The 15350-nt window shown below is 37.2% G+C and overlaps 1 protein-coding gene across 2 annotated transcripts in view; it reads right to left on the bottom strand.

The window, feature by feature from the left end:
* The window catches only part of DMD (dystrophin), a 2087389-nt gene that overhangs the window by 844290 nt on the left and 1227749 nt on the right, over positions 1 to 15350 (bottom strand). For both annotated transcript variants that reach the window (XM_081221405.1, XM_081221404.1), the window contains exon 45: positions 3750 to 3925. In XM_081221405.1, the coding sequence (XP_081077531.1) occupies positions 3750 to 3925 (176 nt within the window). The remainder of the gene's footprint in view (positions 1 to 3749; positions 3926 to 15350) is intronic.

Raw genomic sequence — 15350 nt, 5'->3', positions numbered from 1 at the left:
GTCAACAGAAAAGAGAGAATCTCTTAAGGTCATTTTTTATTGCTATGGGCAATGATTCAGAGATTCCTCAATTTAGGGACTGCACCTCCCATTATGCTGCTTTCCTCTTTCATTCAATCTCTCATAAACTGATATTATTCTAAGTAAAATACAGTTTCTTATGTTGTCAGCAACCCATTGCTTGAAGGCCTGCCCACCTACATTCCCTTGACTGGTACATCTCCTGGAAAACTCCAGGATAAAATAAATGAATGTTTGAGGATGGTGACTACACCATCAAAAAGGAGTAAAACCATGGTATTGGGTTGACCAAAAAGTTCATTCGGGTTTTTTCCAAACGGACTTTCTGGTCAACCCAATATATGAGAATGAGGTCTGGGCAGATTAAACGAACAGCTGACTAGAAATAGTGTTGTTGTTGCTGTTTTAATGTTATGGACCCCTTCAGCAATCTGGTGAAGCCTGAGACTTCTCAGAATCATGTTTTTAAATCCAGAATATAAAATACATAGGACTCCAAAGGAAGCCAATTGTATTGAAATAGTTTCAAAACTATTAGAAACACAAATTTGTGATAAAGTAATGCTTGCTTGTTTATTATTAACACATTAATAAGATACTGTGGTAGATCTAAGAACTACTGTAGTTTTGAAGCAGTGATAAGCATGAACCATATTTTGAGATATATGTAACAACTCTAATGAGATAGGAAAACATCTGTGATTTCACAGATACTGCTAGCATTGCTCTGGTTTGTTGCCTATATTCAAAATGCAAGGGGATGCTCAACTTCAGTTAAGAGGTTAGTGAAAACAAAGAGGTATTTCTCCCCATTCAAGCTCATGGCACCCTTTGAATTCTATCAGTGGACCGAGGCTTAAGAGTCTTCATATACAGGCTTGCTTTGTTTTAACCTATGACTTCCCTTTATGGTCAACAGGTTTTCATTTGCATCTTCTTCGTTTACAAAGACCTTTTCGGTGGCTAAGCCATCATTAAACTCATTAGTATGATGCTTAAACCTATAGATGTTATCCAGTTCCTCTGCTTCATAATTGAGGCAACGGTAAATTTTCTATATTAAATTGCACAGCTAATTGACTATTTTATACTTCATTTACTTCCAACACAGACTAACCTTAATGGATGTCCACTGTTATTTGAAATTTTCTGAGAATTTTCTTCTCATATTTCGGATAGCTTACATTTTCAAAGAGAAATGTTTAAAATTATGTAGCTATAAAGCTACAAATAATTTTTGTAGACTTTAATTGCTTAAATTATACATTTTTTTCATTTGTGTACATGGACTAAGAAATATTATCGATTTCCAACAGCTGCATTTAAATCCCACTGCAAACTAAGAATACTGTTGTCACCTTGAACAGTCATCTTATTTTTCACCTGTGCAATAAATAACTTCTATCTCCTTCTAACTTCTGCTTGGGGTGCATTGAAAGCATGACACTGATTAATAATAGTCTCATGTACAGCCCTCCCACAATTGTTAGGTTAACATATTCTTTATAAAATATTATTTTACTTATTTTTACTTTATGTGCTACTGGGTGCTTGGAAATAGCTGTGAGTGTGTTTGTATAGAAATGGCACTTATATTTTATTACTTTTTTACATTTCATAAAATTTAAATGATACAAAAATCCTGACTATGCCACAAAACTGATCTCAGTGGAAATTTAAATATGCTAACATTTATTTTTTAAATGTATCATGAAGTAGACAACTTTAAAAGCTGAGTTAAAAAAAAACTCAAGGAAGCTGATCTTGACTTTTTAAGGAACTAAAGTGCAATAGTTAATGTAGGTCAGAATGTTTAAATGTGAGAAATTTTTTCTAACCAATTACAGCCAAATCCCTAGCTGTAATTAACCTACAGTTTGTGTAATATTTCACAAGAGTCAGCATACACCAATTTCTTATAAGCTTAGAAAGATCTAAAATTTTACAGCTTATTTGGTGAAACAGGTATATTGCCCTATCTTCATTTATAAGTTATAATTTGCATTTAGAAGTCAATACCAATAACAAGAATTTTAAAATCCAGGTAAGAAGTTATAGAAAATATTAACAAGCTTTACTCAAACATTATATGAGTAAGGTATTTCAAAATGAGAAACAATACCTTGCATACAATAATGAAAAAATAATCCTCCAATCAATTTAATCCACTTTATGAATTCAACATATTCTTATACATGCTATTCAATTTTCCTTAACCTCCCCATTTCCTTTTTTTTTTTTTTTTTTTTTGCTATACGCAGGCCTCTCACTGCTGTGGCCTCTCCCGTTGCGGAGCCCAGGCTCCGGACGCGCAGGCTCAGCGGCCATGGCTCACGGGCCTAGCCGCTCCGCTAACCTCCCCATTTCTTAACATCTTATTTTGGACTAGATTGGGTCTGGGGCAGAAATGATGTTATACAGGTTTAAACCTGCCCATAGTGTAAATATATCAGTTATTTAAATAATGGGATAGTTGTGTATTTAATAGAAGGATTTCAATTTTGGGAAAAAAAAAGTGTATGACTTTCCCAAGGAAGCAATTTAACTACAAAATTTGGATCTTTATTCTATGATTATATATATAATATATAAAACAATATATATTTTGTTTTATATATATATAAAACAATATTTTCTAAACCAAGATTTAAAATAAAAATGTTTTTAGATGAAGCTATTATTTTTTAACTTTAGCAAGATTTGTGTATGTGTGTGCGCACATGTGTGTAGATAAACTAATGCATTTGTTTTGTACAGCAATATGAACTGTACCTACTTTCTGAATAATGCAACATGAGCAAAGGCGGCCAGAGGAGGTGGGCAATGACAATGAACATAATTCCAAAATCTTTCTAACACATCCTCACCAAAGATGCTCATCAGTGAATTGTTCTAGCTTTCTGAATATTAAAATCCACCTATTATGTAGATGATAGGTAGGAAGCAAGAGCTTGGCAGTAGAACTGAGTTTTCATTGTTCATAACAATAGTCTCATTTGGTAAATAAAGACCAAGTCCTCCCTTATGAAACAGGAAACATTCGCAACAACTGGAAGCATAATACAAAGTCCTGTTTATAAAAATATCTATGTTTTCCAACTGCAGCAGCACACACTTGGCTTTCTGTGCTTTCGATACATTCCAAGGGAAAGTTAAATGATGATTGAATTCAACACTAACCTTTCTCAGGTTTTGTTTCCCTCTCTAGATTTGAACGTTTTCAGCCCAAGTCCCTTTTCCGGAATGTACTAAGAAATGTAGTGGAACTAAAAGGTAAATATGACTATCATGTTTTTCAGCATCATAAGTCACATTTGTAGCTGTTAAAAAAATCTAGCCAAAGAGCAGTCTTTCCTACAAAATGGTCATTTATAACTTCCCTTTCTCATCTTCTTTAAAAAATAATTGAGACGCAGCTTGTTTAAGCTGGAATAGACTGAAGACATTCATATTTAAACAATCATGTGTGATTTTTAAAACAAACTTCAAAATTTAAAACGGTCAAAAAGCACTGCCTATTTAACTAGCAACGGCTACGTATTTTATTATTCTAGAAAAAGAAAGAACAAGTTCACTATTGCTATTCACTGTTGTTGATGGGCTCCTTAACATTAGTGCCTTTCACCCTGGTTATAATCTTTCACAAAATCTTTTTTGTTTTTCTTCTTAAGGGCAGCTTAAACAGCTCCGCTAAAACTTTAGAATTCCTATTTTATCTGTCGCCCTACCTCTTTTTTCTTTCGGCCAGCTGTTTGCAGACCTCCTGCCACCGCAGATTCAGGCTTCCCAATTTTTCTTGTAGAATACTGGCATCTGTTTTTGAGGAATGCTGAATTATTTCTTCCCCATTTGCATTCAATACTCTGACAACAGTTTGCCGCTGCCCGATGCCATCCTGGAGTTCCTGTGAGATACCAAAAAGGCAAAACAAAAATGAAGCCCCATGTCCTTTTATTTGAGAAAAGATTAAACAGTGTGCTACCACATGCAGTTCTATTGGGAGAGAAAGAAATAAAAAAGCTCCATGTGAACGTTTCTCTATGAAACTGACATGCCCATATCCAAAGGATACAAGACAGAAAGACACCTTTCATGTGTCAGTAAAAAAGCACCCTCTCGGTTCAGCTCGTTTTTATATTTGTAAAGCTTGTCAGCTAGAGGATGTTATAATGTCCTACAAATCAATTAGTTGGAAACCTTCTCAAGAGCAAATTCGATTTCTTGTCCCCACAAGGATATTCCATGTTTAATAGTCTATGAAGTGTTGTAAAACTTAAACATGAAGAAAGTATTCAGATTTCTTCGAGACTGTCAATATGAGAGGTGAAAAAGAAGAAACATAGTGTAGCCAGAGTACTTTTTAAAAAGCCTCGAGATATTTAAACAAAAATTCATTACTATACGAGAAGGAAATTTATTTCAAATTCTGTTTCCATCAATTAATTTTGCATTATAAAACCACATAAGACTGAGAATTAATTGCTTTCAGGGGCAGCCTATCAAGAAATCCCTAAGGTACAGAGAAATTTAAAAATAATCTATAGCCACAAGAACATTTTTATGAGTCATTGACGGTGTCAAGCTTAAATATCTTCTGCTTTTTATCCTAAATGAAATTTTAAGAATACAGTGTCAGAAAAATAGTTCTTTTAAAAAAGACTGTTACAACCAAATATGTATTAAGAATGCCTTTTGCCGTTAAATAAAAACGGCACTCTCCTTTTTTTTTTTTTTTTTTTTTTTTTTTTTTGCGGTACACGGGCCTCTCACTGTTGTGGCCTCTCCCCATTGCGGAGCACAGGCTCCGGACGCGCAGGCTCAACGGCCATGGCTCACGGGCCCAGCCGCTCCGCGGCATGTGGGATCTTCCCAGACCAGGGCGCGAACCCGTGTCCCCTGCATCGGCAGGCGGACTCTCAACCACTGCGCCACCAGGGAAGCCCTCCTTTTTTTTAAAAAAAAGAAAGGTAATCTAGAATTTGTAAGGCAATTACAACCCATTACTAAACCTGAAGTTTAGAAAATGAAGTCATATAAGAACTTGAGATATTTACCATATTTCAATCTAAAGGACTCACAGACCCTTATGTATGGATGGGATAGTCATTATGCAGACCACTTTCCAGTACGTGTGATTCTAATTACATAATATTCTTATATCCCTCTATTCCAAGAGCAAGTACATACAAACTCCATTACATGCTTGCCAAATAAATAAATGAATGCCTGTTTTCTAAGACTGGGTCAAATCTCCTTTAGATTCTCATTACACATAAATTTCTTGGGTTTTTGTTTGTTTGTTTGTTTTTTACTACTTTCATGTATTATTATTTTGAATACTAGAATTTTTGGTAGTATGTCTTCAGCAGTTAAAAGACTCACTAAATCCGCAAAAATGACAACAGGCCATTATTCCAGGAGCACAGTACCTCACAATGAACATAAAACTATGCACAGTCACTGAGCTATTCGTAAGCTTTCCCGACCATACTCTCTTGTGCATGAGACGTGCTCTAGTAAACACGTGATACTTCCTTGCAGCTAGTTGACTTTACTTGCATCACACTCTTTAACACCTGTTCAGATCACTGTTGCATGTGACAGTCATTGTTTAGTAACAGGTAGCCCCATTCATAACAAACTGTGTCTATATTCCGATTATACCATAAATTCCTTGAGGTCAGAGATCGTGTCCTATATACAGTCTTGTTCCTAATGCTTACTGTAACATCTGGTTCATGAGGGGTTTCAATAAGTATCCACTGAGTGAGTGCATGAATCTATGAATAAAGGAAGTGGAGGAGGAGAGGAGGGGAGGAAGGAAGGAGTTCTTATCATTGCCAAGGTATTATTAGTATTAATACTGATCACTGGACCTCCTAGAGATTCAAAGAAATAAGTACAATTTTCTAGGTTTTAGGCAGTGTATAATCTAGCTGACAAGATTAGACATATTTGTGAAGGACAATTTGTTACACTATATATAGTAGAATAGAGAGAAAGCAAGGTGCTCAATAAATGATAGATCAGAAGGGGGAGGATCTTAGTGGAAGGATGAAAAGGAGATAATTTGGGGGATAATTTGGAATTGAAAGAATAGGTAGGCCTTAGGGACATGCAGGTTTGGGATGGAGGGGAAGGGGATGGCAGAAGACAAGGCCTATGGTGTGCAATTTTTGTGATCTGATCCCGGGTATACATTTGGGCTCTATGTCACCGTATGAGAGTGGAAGTTTAGGGAGAGGTGTAGCCCTGGATTAATATTGGGCTTGGGCAGAGAGGACTTTGCTTTTCATTAAAGACTTTGCAATTCGTTGGAGAGCAACAGAAAATGACATAAGTACAGGAGTGTCAGAGCTAGAGCTGTGTTCCTAGGTAATTCTGAGGCAAAGTTTAGGCTAATGTTAAGTCAGGGACACAGGTAAAACAGCTAGGACAGGAGTCTGCGAGGTAGGTACTGGGGCTAAACCTAGAGTTTAGACAATGCACCAGAACAGAAAGGCAAGAGGTAACATGAACTGTTAAGGCAGAATCAACAGGGCTGGAGAACTAGCTGGATCATGCCATCATGAATGACTCCTGAAATGGGGAAACCTTTGTCGAAAACACCAAAGTCAGGGAAGCTGTTAGAGGAGAAAGATTATGACTCTAATTTGTATCTCCAATGGTGTCCAATACCCACGACTGTTAGAAATACTTTTTAAAAATGCATGGAGCAGGCTTCCCTGGTGGCGCAGTGGTTGGGAGTCCGCCTGCCGATGCAGGGGACACGGGTTCGCGCCCCGGTCCGGGAGGATCCCACATGCCGCGGAGCGGCTGGGCCCGTGAGCCATGGCCTGTGCTCCGCAATGGGAGAGGCCACAGCAGTGAGAGGCCCGTGTACCGCAAAAAAAAAAAAAAGAAAAGAAAAAATGCATGGAGCACCTATCAGATGTGTACTATAGCACTGCGTCTCAAACTTTAATGTGCACATCTCCTAGAGATCTTGTTAAACTGCTGATTCTGATTCAGTAGGTGTGTCGAGGGCCCCAAATTCTCTACTTCTAACAAGCTTCAAGGGGATACTGATATCGTTGGTCTGGGAACAACACTTTGAGTAATAACATGATAGAGTAAATGCCTTCTGGATCTTTGTTAAGGAATCAAAGAATTCTTGAGGCTAGGTTATAATGCTATAAACTAAAGCTGCTTCAGAAATTTCTCTCAGCCACCTTGCTTTGTATTTTTGATCTTGGCCCTTCTACTTCATGGCTGATGGCTACGGTGACTTTTACAATCCAATTGTAGAATCAACAAGGGTTTTATTATTTCTATTTCCCAGATAAGCGATAGAACTGAGTAGCTAAGAATGAAGCAATAATTTAAAATTGTTAGATCCAAATCTCATTTATATAGAGTCCCAAATCAGGGCCTTCAGATTTTTTTTTTTAATTTTGTGAAAGAAGAGCTCATTAAATAGTGTACTGCAAAATGTGAGATTTTGTAAGCAGGAGAAGTATTTATAGTGTATGACTGACATGAGGAGAATTTTCAGTAATAAAGCTTAAGACGACAAAATAATGGATCAAAACAGGAAGTAAAAACTTGTACATGTTGTTTTACAGTTAGCGTTTGAGCCCAAAGATAAAATTTGACTTACAAAATTAAATGTAAAACCTCAATCAACTTTATTCACTTAGTGAAAAACAAATTAATTTTCATTCTATAGCTTCTAGATATTTTAAGTACTAAATTATTCACTACCAGTGAACTTTCCAAGCTTTGATATCGTATTAATGTTCTGTTGTCATAGGCATCCTTATCTATTTCTCTGGCAATTAACATCTAGTCTTAGCTTTGGATAGAAAAAAATCATAATTAAATTGATTGGGTTATTCATCATAGTTAGAAAGCTTATTGTGTTTTGATTCCAATATTAAAGCATCATTCTTAATAATGACTGCTTATCAGACTCCCCTAGGGAGCTTTTTCAAAATATAAATATAAAAGTCCAGAATTCCACCGTAAACCAACTGAATCAGAATCTCTGCATGAAAGGGGACAAAAGTGTACAAAATAGATACACCATTAAAGAAAGGTAGGCAAGAAATACATGGAGCAGGCAAGGGAGCAGAAGGGGCAATGTTTTAGAGTTACTGCATTATTATTAACTTCTTGTATGCTTTTTAAATTGAGAAATGTTGGGGCTTCCCTGGTGGCACAGTGGTTTAGAGTCCGCCTGCCGATGCAGGGGACACAGGTTCATGCCCCGATCTGAGAAGATCCCACATGCCGCGGAGCGGCTGGGCCCGTGAGCCATGGCCGCTGAGCCTGCGCGTCCGGAGCCTGTGCTCCGCAACGGGAGAGGCCACAACACTGAGAGGCCCGCGTACCGCAAAAAAAAAAAAAAAAAAAAAAAAAAAAAAAACACCAAAAAAATTGAGAAATGTTCCTAAATTATAGAAAGTGACACACATATCTAAGTCCTCCAAGTCTGGTCAAATTGAGGGAAGAGAAGAAGAATTATAGGCAAGGAAGGAACAGCTATCAGTAGATTTTTATAGAGGGAAAAATATGAGACAAAGAAACTAGTACATTTTATATGAAAATATTGCATAAGTTTAATAAGTATATTTGTAAAACTTTCCAAAACTGTATCAAAACACAATACCTGGAAAATAAAATGTGACAACTGAAGAAAAATAAAAAGCTAAGAAGCAGTTATGGGAAATTGTACAATGACAAATTGGATAAGCTATGTAGGAGATAAAGAATTGGCAAAATATCACAAACTAGGTGGAATAGGAAAATAGACGAGACAAAAAGTGATTGGGAGAAAAGATAAAGACTGAGGGAAACAAGAGAGAAAAACAAACCTTCACTGAACAAGCAGATATGTCAAAAATCCAATCCTGTGATTTACTGGTAAGTCTGTTAATGTTTTATTTTGAGATAGATTAATCATTGCCTCAGTTTACTCATTGGTCAAGTGAAAACATGTAATAATATGAACCCTCTAGAGATTTGTGAAACTGCCAGGTAGAAATTTATGGTGCAATTTCATAAAAAATATGATGCACTATCTTTGCCACTGTTCCTCTTTGTCAGTCCCTAGGATCCAAGTTAGAGTCTGAAAAATTGTTTCTGGTCCTTCTCTCAAAGATAAATCGGACAAGTTTGTCTCTCATGTTAGTTCTTAGACTATACAGTCATGACCATCTTTAGAGGTTTTAACGTGCTCAGAAAATATCTTTCAACTTTTGTTAGATGATGAATTTTTGTAAGGAAATGGACACATACTTAAGGAAAACAGCGGACTTAGCAACAGGACACACTCAACCTAGCCCATTCATGGGCTGGGTGACGCTATCCTCATGAAAGACTTGATGACCCTGTGAGAGCACCTCATGAGGACAGTGACAAGGATTGAAAGATGGCTAAAATTGGGGAAATCCAGCAGTTTGAAAGAGGGAGAAAGAGAGGCAGAGTGAAAAAAAATAGTAAACACAAAAATAGGTAGGATTAAAAAAAGTGAAAAGTGGTAATTTTTTAGTAAAGAATGAAAGGTGTAGGAGGCAAGAATCAAGGTCCAGAGCCCAGAGTGAGGAGATCAAGAATGACGCCTACATATTTACTACAAGATTAAGTCCAAATACTAGCCTACCAGGCAAAGTCTGAAGGGCCTCTACAGCCTGTTCTCTCCTCTGCCTTTGCAGACTGCTCTACTGCTGCTCCCCAATTCCAACTTCAACTCCAACTCCCAGTAAAGCAGAATGGCTTTCTGCTTCCTCGAGTGTCCCAAGTTTTGCAGATCAAACTCATTGCTCAGCTTAAATGTTCGTCTTTTGCTGGACCCTTGAAGAGCCGAGAGAGAGCTAAGTGCCTCGCCTTTGTATAGGTATTTATAAAATATTTCTATTTAGTGTCATCCATTGGTAGCGTTCATGTCTATATTAGACTTTACAGCTAAGGATTAAGTAATACTGAAGGAGTTTTTTTCTTCTTTTGACCATAAAATGTCTCCAAATTTGAACTGTACCTCAGACTCAACTTTTATCTAAGGACCTACAGATCTTTTATTTGTGATTTGCCAACTAAATCAAATCAAAGAGGAGCAGCCTTCACAAATGATCAATCAAAAATAAAATGTACCTTTTTAGCCTGTTACTTCTCCTGGTCTCATTTGTTTTGCATTTCAGTAAACATCTACTGTGTCCCACTAATAATACTGCTAAAACAACATGTATGTTTTTGTTAGTTTGTTACAGGAAATGGAGGCAGCAGGGGTCTGGTCAGATCTCATCTAGTACTCTTTTTTCCTGTGTAGTAGATGTGTTCCTTGGTTCAATTCACTATCTGTTCCTGATAATGGTTGCTATAAAAGAATAATGAGAATTCCTCCTCAAACTAGAATTAGATTGTTCCTTTTCCAAAGCAAACATCCTGCCAATGAACTAAAGGAAAATTATGTATAGTAGCGATTTATTTTAATGGGGCATTTACCTAATATCAAATTACAATGAAATTTCCTTTAGATGTGTTTATCTCGTCCACATCAGTGATATATACATTCATTATTATCACTTCTCATCCACATCCATCAGTGATATATACATTCATTATTATCACTTCTATTAATGTGGATACCAAATGAATTCATCATAAAGTACTTTAAGTACTACATGCTTTATCAGATTATCTCAGGCTTTTGTTTTCTTCCTTCCCCAAGAAATAATGCCTTGGGGGGGAAAAAAACCAAAACATGCATTTCTCGATTTCAAGCAGATTCCAAAGGAATAAAACAGTATATATGTTAAATCTCTGCCTTTGGGGATCTGAAACTGAAGGCTGCAAATTAAATCTGTCCTCAGACATGTTTTGGCATTAGGACTTTAATAATTTGAACGCCTTTAGGTGGAGCATACATGCCTTCCACTGCCCTCTGAGAGCAGTGGCCCTTGCTTTAAAGAAAACTGTTGTTATAAAGCACACAACTTTGCAAAGTTAATAGGTTTTACTTTGTTCAAATCAATGCTAGGTCTCTCTAGGTTCACAGATTTATTCAAGCCTTCTTGGCTTCTAAATCATTCATTAGAACTCCAGGAGAACTACCAGGAAATATTTAAGAGCTGTTTTTCTCTCCATTTACTTAGATCTGTTAAGAAAACAAATTGACGTTTCTCTGATCAAAAGGAGGCTCTTGTCTCTGACCATGCTTTCATTATGTGGTCCTGGTAATAGAACACATGACTTGAGGCATAAATTCTTTCTACGTAATTACTAGGATAGTTTTAAAAACTCTGAAAAGTTGTAGTTCCTGTTGGTACTTGCCATGTTTATCAAATATTTTCACCCGTTGAGTCATTCATTGACTGAACAACTATTTATTGAGCATCTCCTATTGGCCAGGCACTATGCTAAGTGTTGTTCATCATTGGCCGCAGTAGAAGGATGGATTGGAGAAGGTCTAGAGTACAAATAGAGAGACCTAGTAGTCATCACTGTAGTTAAGGTGAGGAAAAATAGTAGCGTGGATTGGGGAGTCAGTGGTACAAGCAGAGAAAAGTTGATGAAACCAACTGATATTTGGGAGGTAGATAGATAGGATTTAGCCATTCAGTGTAGATGTGAATGAAGGAAAATACATCAACTGGGCAGTTGGAGATACTGGGCTGAACCCCAGAGGAAAAATTAGGACTGAAAATATAACTGCGATCACTACTGGCAGAGCTAAGTCTAAAATTTGTGATGTTGGTTTGGCTCTGAATAGGGTTGGATTTTTCATTTTCATTGAAAACTTTGTGGGTAACCTCAAAGGTAGCATTAATAATCCAAACGTATTTGGGGACTCCCTGAATATTTGCATGAAAATTGTTACATAGGAAAGTGAGAGGAGTAATGTTGTCATGACTGGCCCTTGCTATATCTCTACACTGAAACACTTTCTGTTCATCTGCTGGCAAAGAGATCAATCTCATGATGTGCATAATATAGAAAGTTGAGAGGCAGTACAATTCTCCATTTCAAAAAGAATAGAGTATCGCTCTCATAAAGCTGTTTGTACCTACTTACCCTATATTTGACCCACCCAGTGCTAAAAATCACTGGACAAAGATGAATTAAAATATATTCATGAGAGAATGAATAAGAGATCAGGAATTAAACTTGTCCCTTAACAAACTCCTTTTCTGTACTCAAAGGAATTCTATGTGCTTTAACTGTGGCATAATCTCTAAATGGTTGTTTAGTATAGGTAAACTGTTCAATGCAGGTAAGTATTCTCTTCAGTATGATTCACTCCAGCAAATAGTTAGGTTACTATTTTGTATCTGATACCTTTACAGTGATAAATAGGTTCGTATTTTCCTGTCAATACTCAGTTTCATGGCGGAGAGAATAGCAAGCAAATAACTACATACAACACTGTATTATAATGAGATTATGGAGATGATCTGTAAAAGAGACCAATTACTTGTATGATCGTGTGTGTATACATATATGTACCTAGGTGTGGGGAGATGATCAGGAGAAGAAACAGAGATTGTGGTAATTATGATTATCAAAGCCTGAGGCACTGGACACAGTGCTGGATACTGCTTACCTTAATAATGGTTCAAGAAATATTCACTCATAAATTGAGCATAATACTAGGCAAGATATGACAGTACTCTTGAATAGTTTCCCATCTAAGAAAGGTTAAAAGTAAAATTTTGAAATATATTCAACACCCTAGTATGGAAGAGAGACATTAAAAAATAATTGTGTTTTACTAAAGTCTCATCTCTTACCACAAATAACAAGTTATCAAAGTAAGGTTTAGTTTCTCAGGCCCTTGAGAATGGAAAGGCCCAGAAATAAAGAGGGATAAAAACAGATCCCTGTGTCTAACATCAATTAATTGATTTTAAACATGAGCTTAGATTACAGAACCCCCAAGACATCCACTAACAATCGACCTCTAAGCACATGTTGGGCATCGCTAAGCCTTATATGTCCCTCTTGCCAAGTTACACAGGCATTAAACACAAGCTACCCTTTTCTGTTAAAGCCTTAATTTCTGAGGTTAGCTTTCTTATTTTCCAACTCATTATCTGTTGTATGGCAATGCTTCTCTCCTTCATGGAATTAGATGAGAAGATGATAAAAGACAATTGTGTAGCTGTTGTTGACTGAGCACATCCTCTGGAAATCAGACAAATCAGGCACAAGAATGGATTCTCTCTGCTATTAACGTATTTGTACAGTGTCAACAATTTGTATCTTGCTGAACTATATACAAATGAGAAGAACCTAAGAATAAAACAGCCAGGGGACTTAAGCAAGTCTTCTGTTAAAACTTCTGGAATTACTCATGTGAATCCCTAAAAGATCAGAGATAGTTGCAAAAAGAGGTGTTGTTGACGTCCTTAGAAATCTAATTTGTGTAGTGGAAGAGATTCAATTATCAAATGTTAACGTTTTCTAAATTTTTTATGTCTAGTGAAGCTTCCTTAACCACTGCTTAGCATTTCGGCACATTTCCATTTGACTTAAACCCAAAGAAAGTCAAAGAAAACATTTAACTCTTAAATGTTTCTTAAACTCAAAGAAAACATTTTGAAGCCAACAATAACATCATTTTGAAACTGCTTTCTCTTGTTGATTTTACTCTCTATTTGAATGACATCTGTATTCTCCCAGTTACCAGGTTGCCAGTTCATCCTTATTTTATCCCTTTCTTTCTTTTCCCCAATTCAAGTCTTACTGATCCTAAATGTTACACCTCCTGCCCAGTTGATTCCATCACTGTTACTTCCCCCTCCCTCGCTGGTTGTTCACCACATTTCATCTACGTTAGTAATACTTCCTCCCAACTGTTTTCCTTCACCGCTTCTCACACCAAAACATCATATGTATCCTTTCCAGATTAATCCTCCTGATGGGCAGTACTGGTGGTTGATTCTCTGCTCAAACATACATACTGAATCCTCATTACCTGCTTAATGAAGCCCAAATAGCTTAGGTAACATTCAGAACCTCATAGTATCCTGGGAGAAACCTTTCTAGGCTTCTCAAAGTGACTCTACAATTCTTTATCCATGGACAACTCACAGTGATTCCTCGGCCATTCCCTAGACCTTTGCCATTCTCTTTCCTCCATCACAAATGCCCTTGTTTCTACTTATGCAATCCTTTCATTTCAGTCCATTAGACTATGAGCTCCGGGAGACAGAATCATCACTGGTTTTCTCACTCTAGTGCTTAGCAAAGTGCCAGCTACATAGATAGTAGTGCTCAAAAGACGTCTGTTAAATGGATAAATGAAAACACACCCCAAATACTATCACACTTACAAGTAAAATTTCAACTAGAAGTCATCTATCCCACAAAATTCTACTGCCTATCAACTGTAGGATGTCTTTCATAGTCTATATAAAATTAAACATCCTTATTTTGGTTGCAAGTTTATGAGTTTCTTTGGTGCAAGGACACTGTTTCCTCCCTCCCTCCCTTCCTTCCTTATTTGTTTGTTTATTTATTTAAGCTGCCTTGGGTCTTCGTTGCTGCTCTCGGTTGTTCTCTAGTTGAGACGAGTGGGGGCTATTCTTCGTTGCGGTGCACAGGCTTCTCATTGCGGTGGCTTCTCTTGTTGCGGAGCAAGGGCTCTAGGCACGTGGGCTTTGGTAGTTGTGGTACGCAGGCTTCAGTAGTTGTGGCTCATGGGCTCTAGAGCGCAGGCTAAGTAGTTGTGGCACATGGGCTTTAGTTGCTCCGTGGCATGTGGGATCTTCCTGGCCTAGGGCTCGAACCCATGTCCCCTGCATCGGCAGGCGGATCCTTGACCACTGTGCCACCAGGGAAGCCCAGGACACTGTTTTCTTTATGTTTGAGTTTTCCACCACGTTAATCAGTAAAAGTTTGTTGGCTACGTGACTAAATGAATAAGCATATTACATGTGGTAAAAATAATGATTAAATTATATTTCTGTATTTTAAAACACCTAGTAGGCTTCTAAGCAACAAGTTACTGCTGATGGCTCTGAAGAGACAATCTTCAGCAACTAGTCAAAGAAAATTAAAATGTTTGGCACTTCATATTAGTGACACGGATGTCCATGGAGCAGGGCTTCTACAAAGGTAATGCACCGCTGTCCAAGCAGCAACACTGTTTGCAATGGAGTCTTCAGAGAAAATATTTTAAAAAGTAGGGAAATGTCTCTGTCATTTCCAATTTCCAAGTGATATCAATGACCTCAAAATATTACTTTCACCCAGTAAGAAGGCAAATGATCTCTGTTCATGAATGGACAGTGAACACACGAAAAGATGTTCAATATTGTCAGTCATCAGAGCGACGCAAATTCAAACCA

Source organism: Mesoplodon bidens (genome assembly GCF_964165515.1).
Source record: "Mesoplodon bidens genome assembly, chromosome: X".
NCBI lineage: Eukaryota > Metazoa > Chordata > Mammalia > Artiodactyla > Ziphiidae > Mesoplodon > Mesoplodon bidens.
The sequence above is the reverse complement of the archived record's forward strand: the minus strand, read 5'-3'. Positions and strand labels throughout refer to the sequence as shown.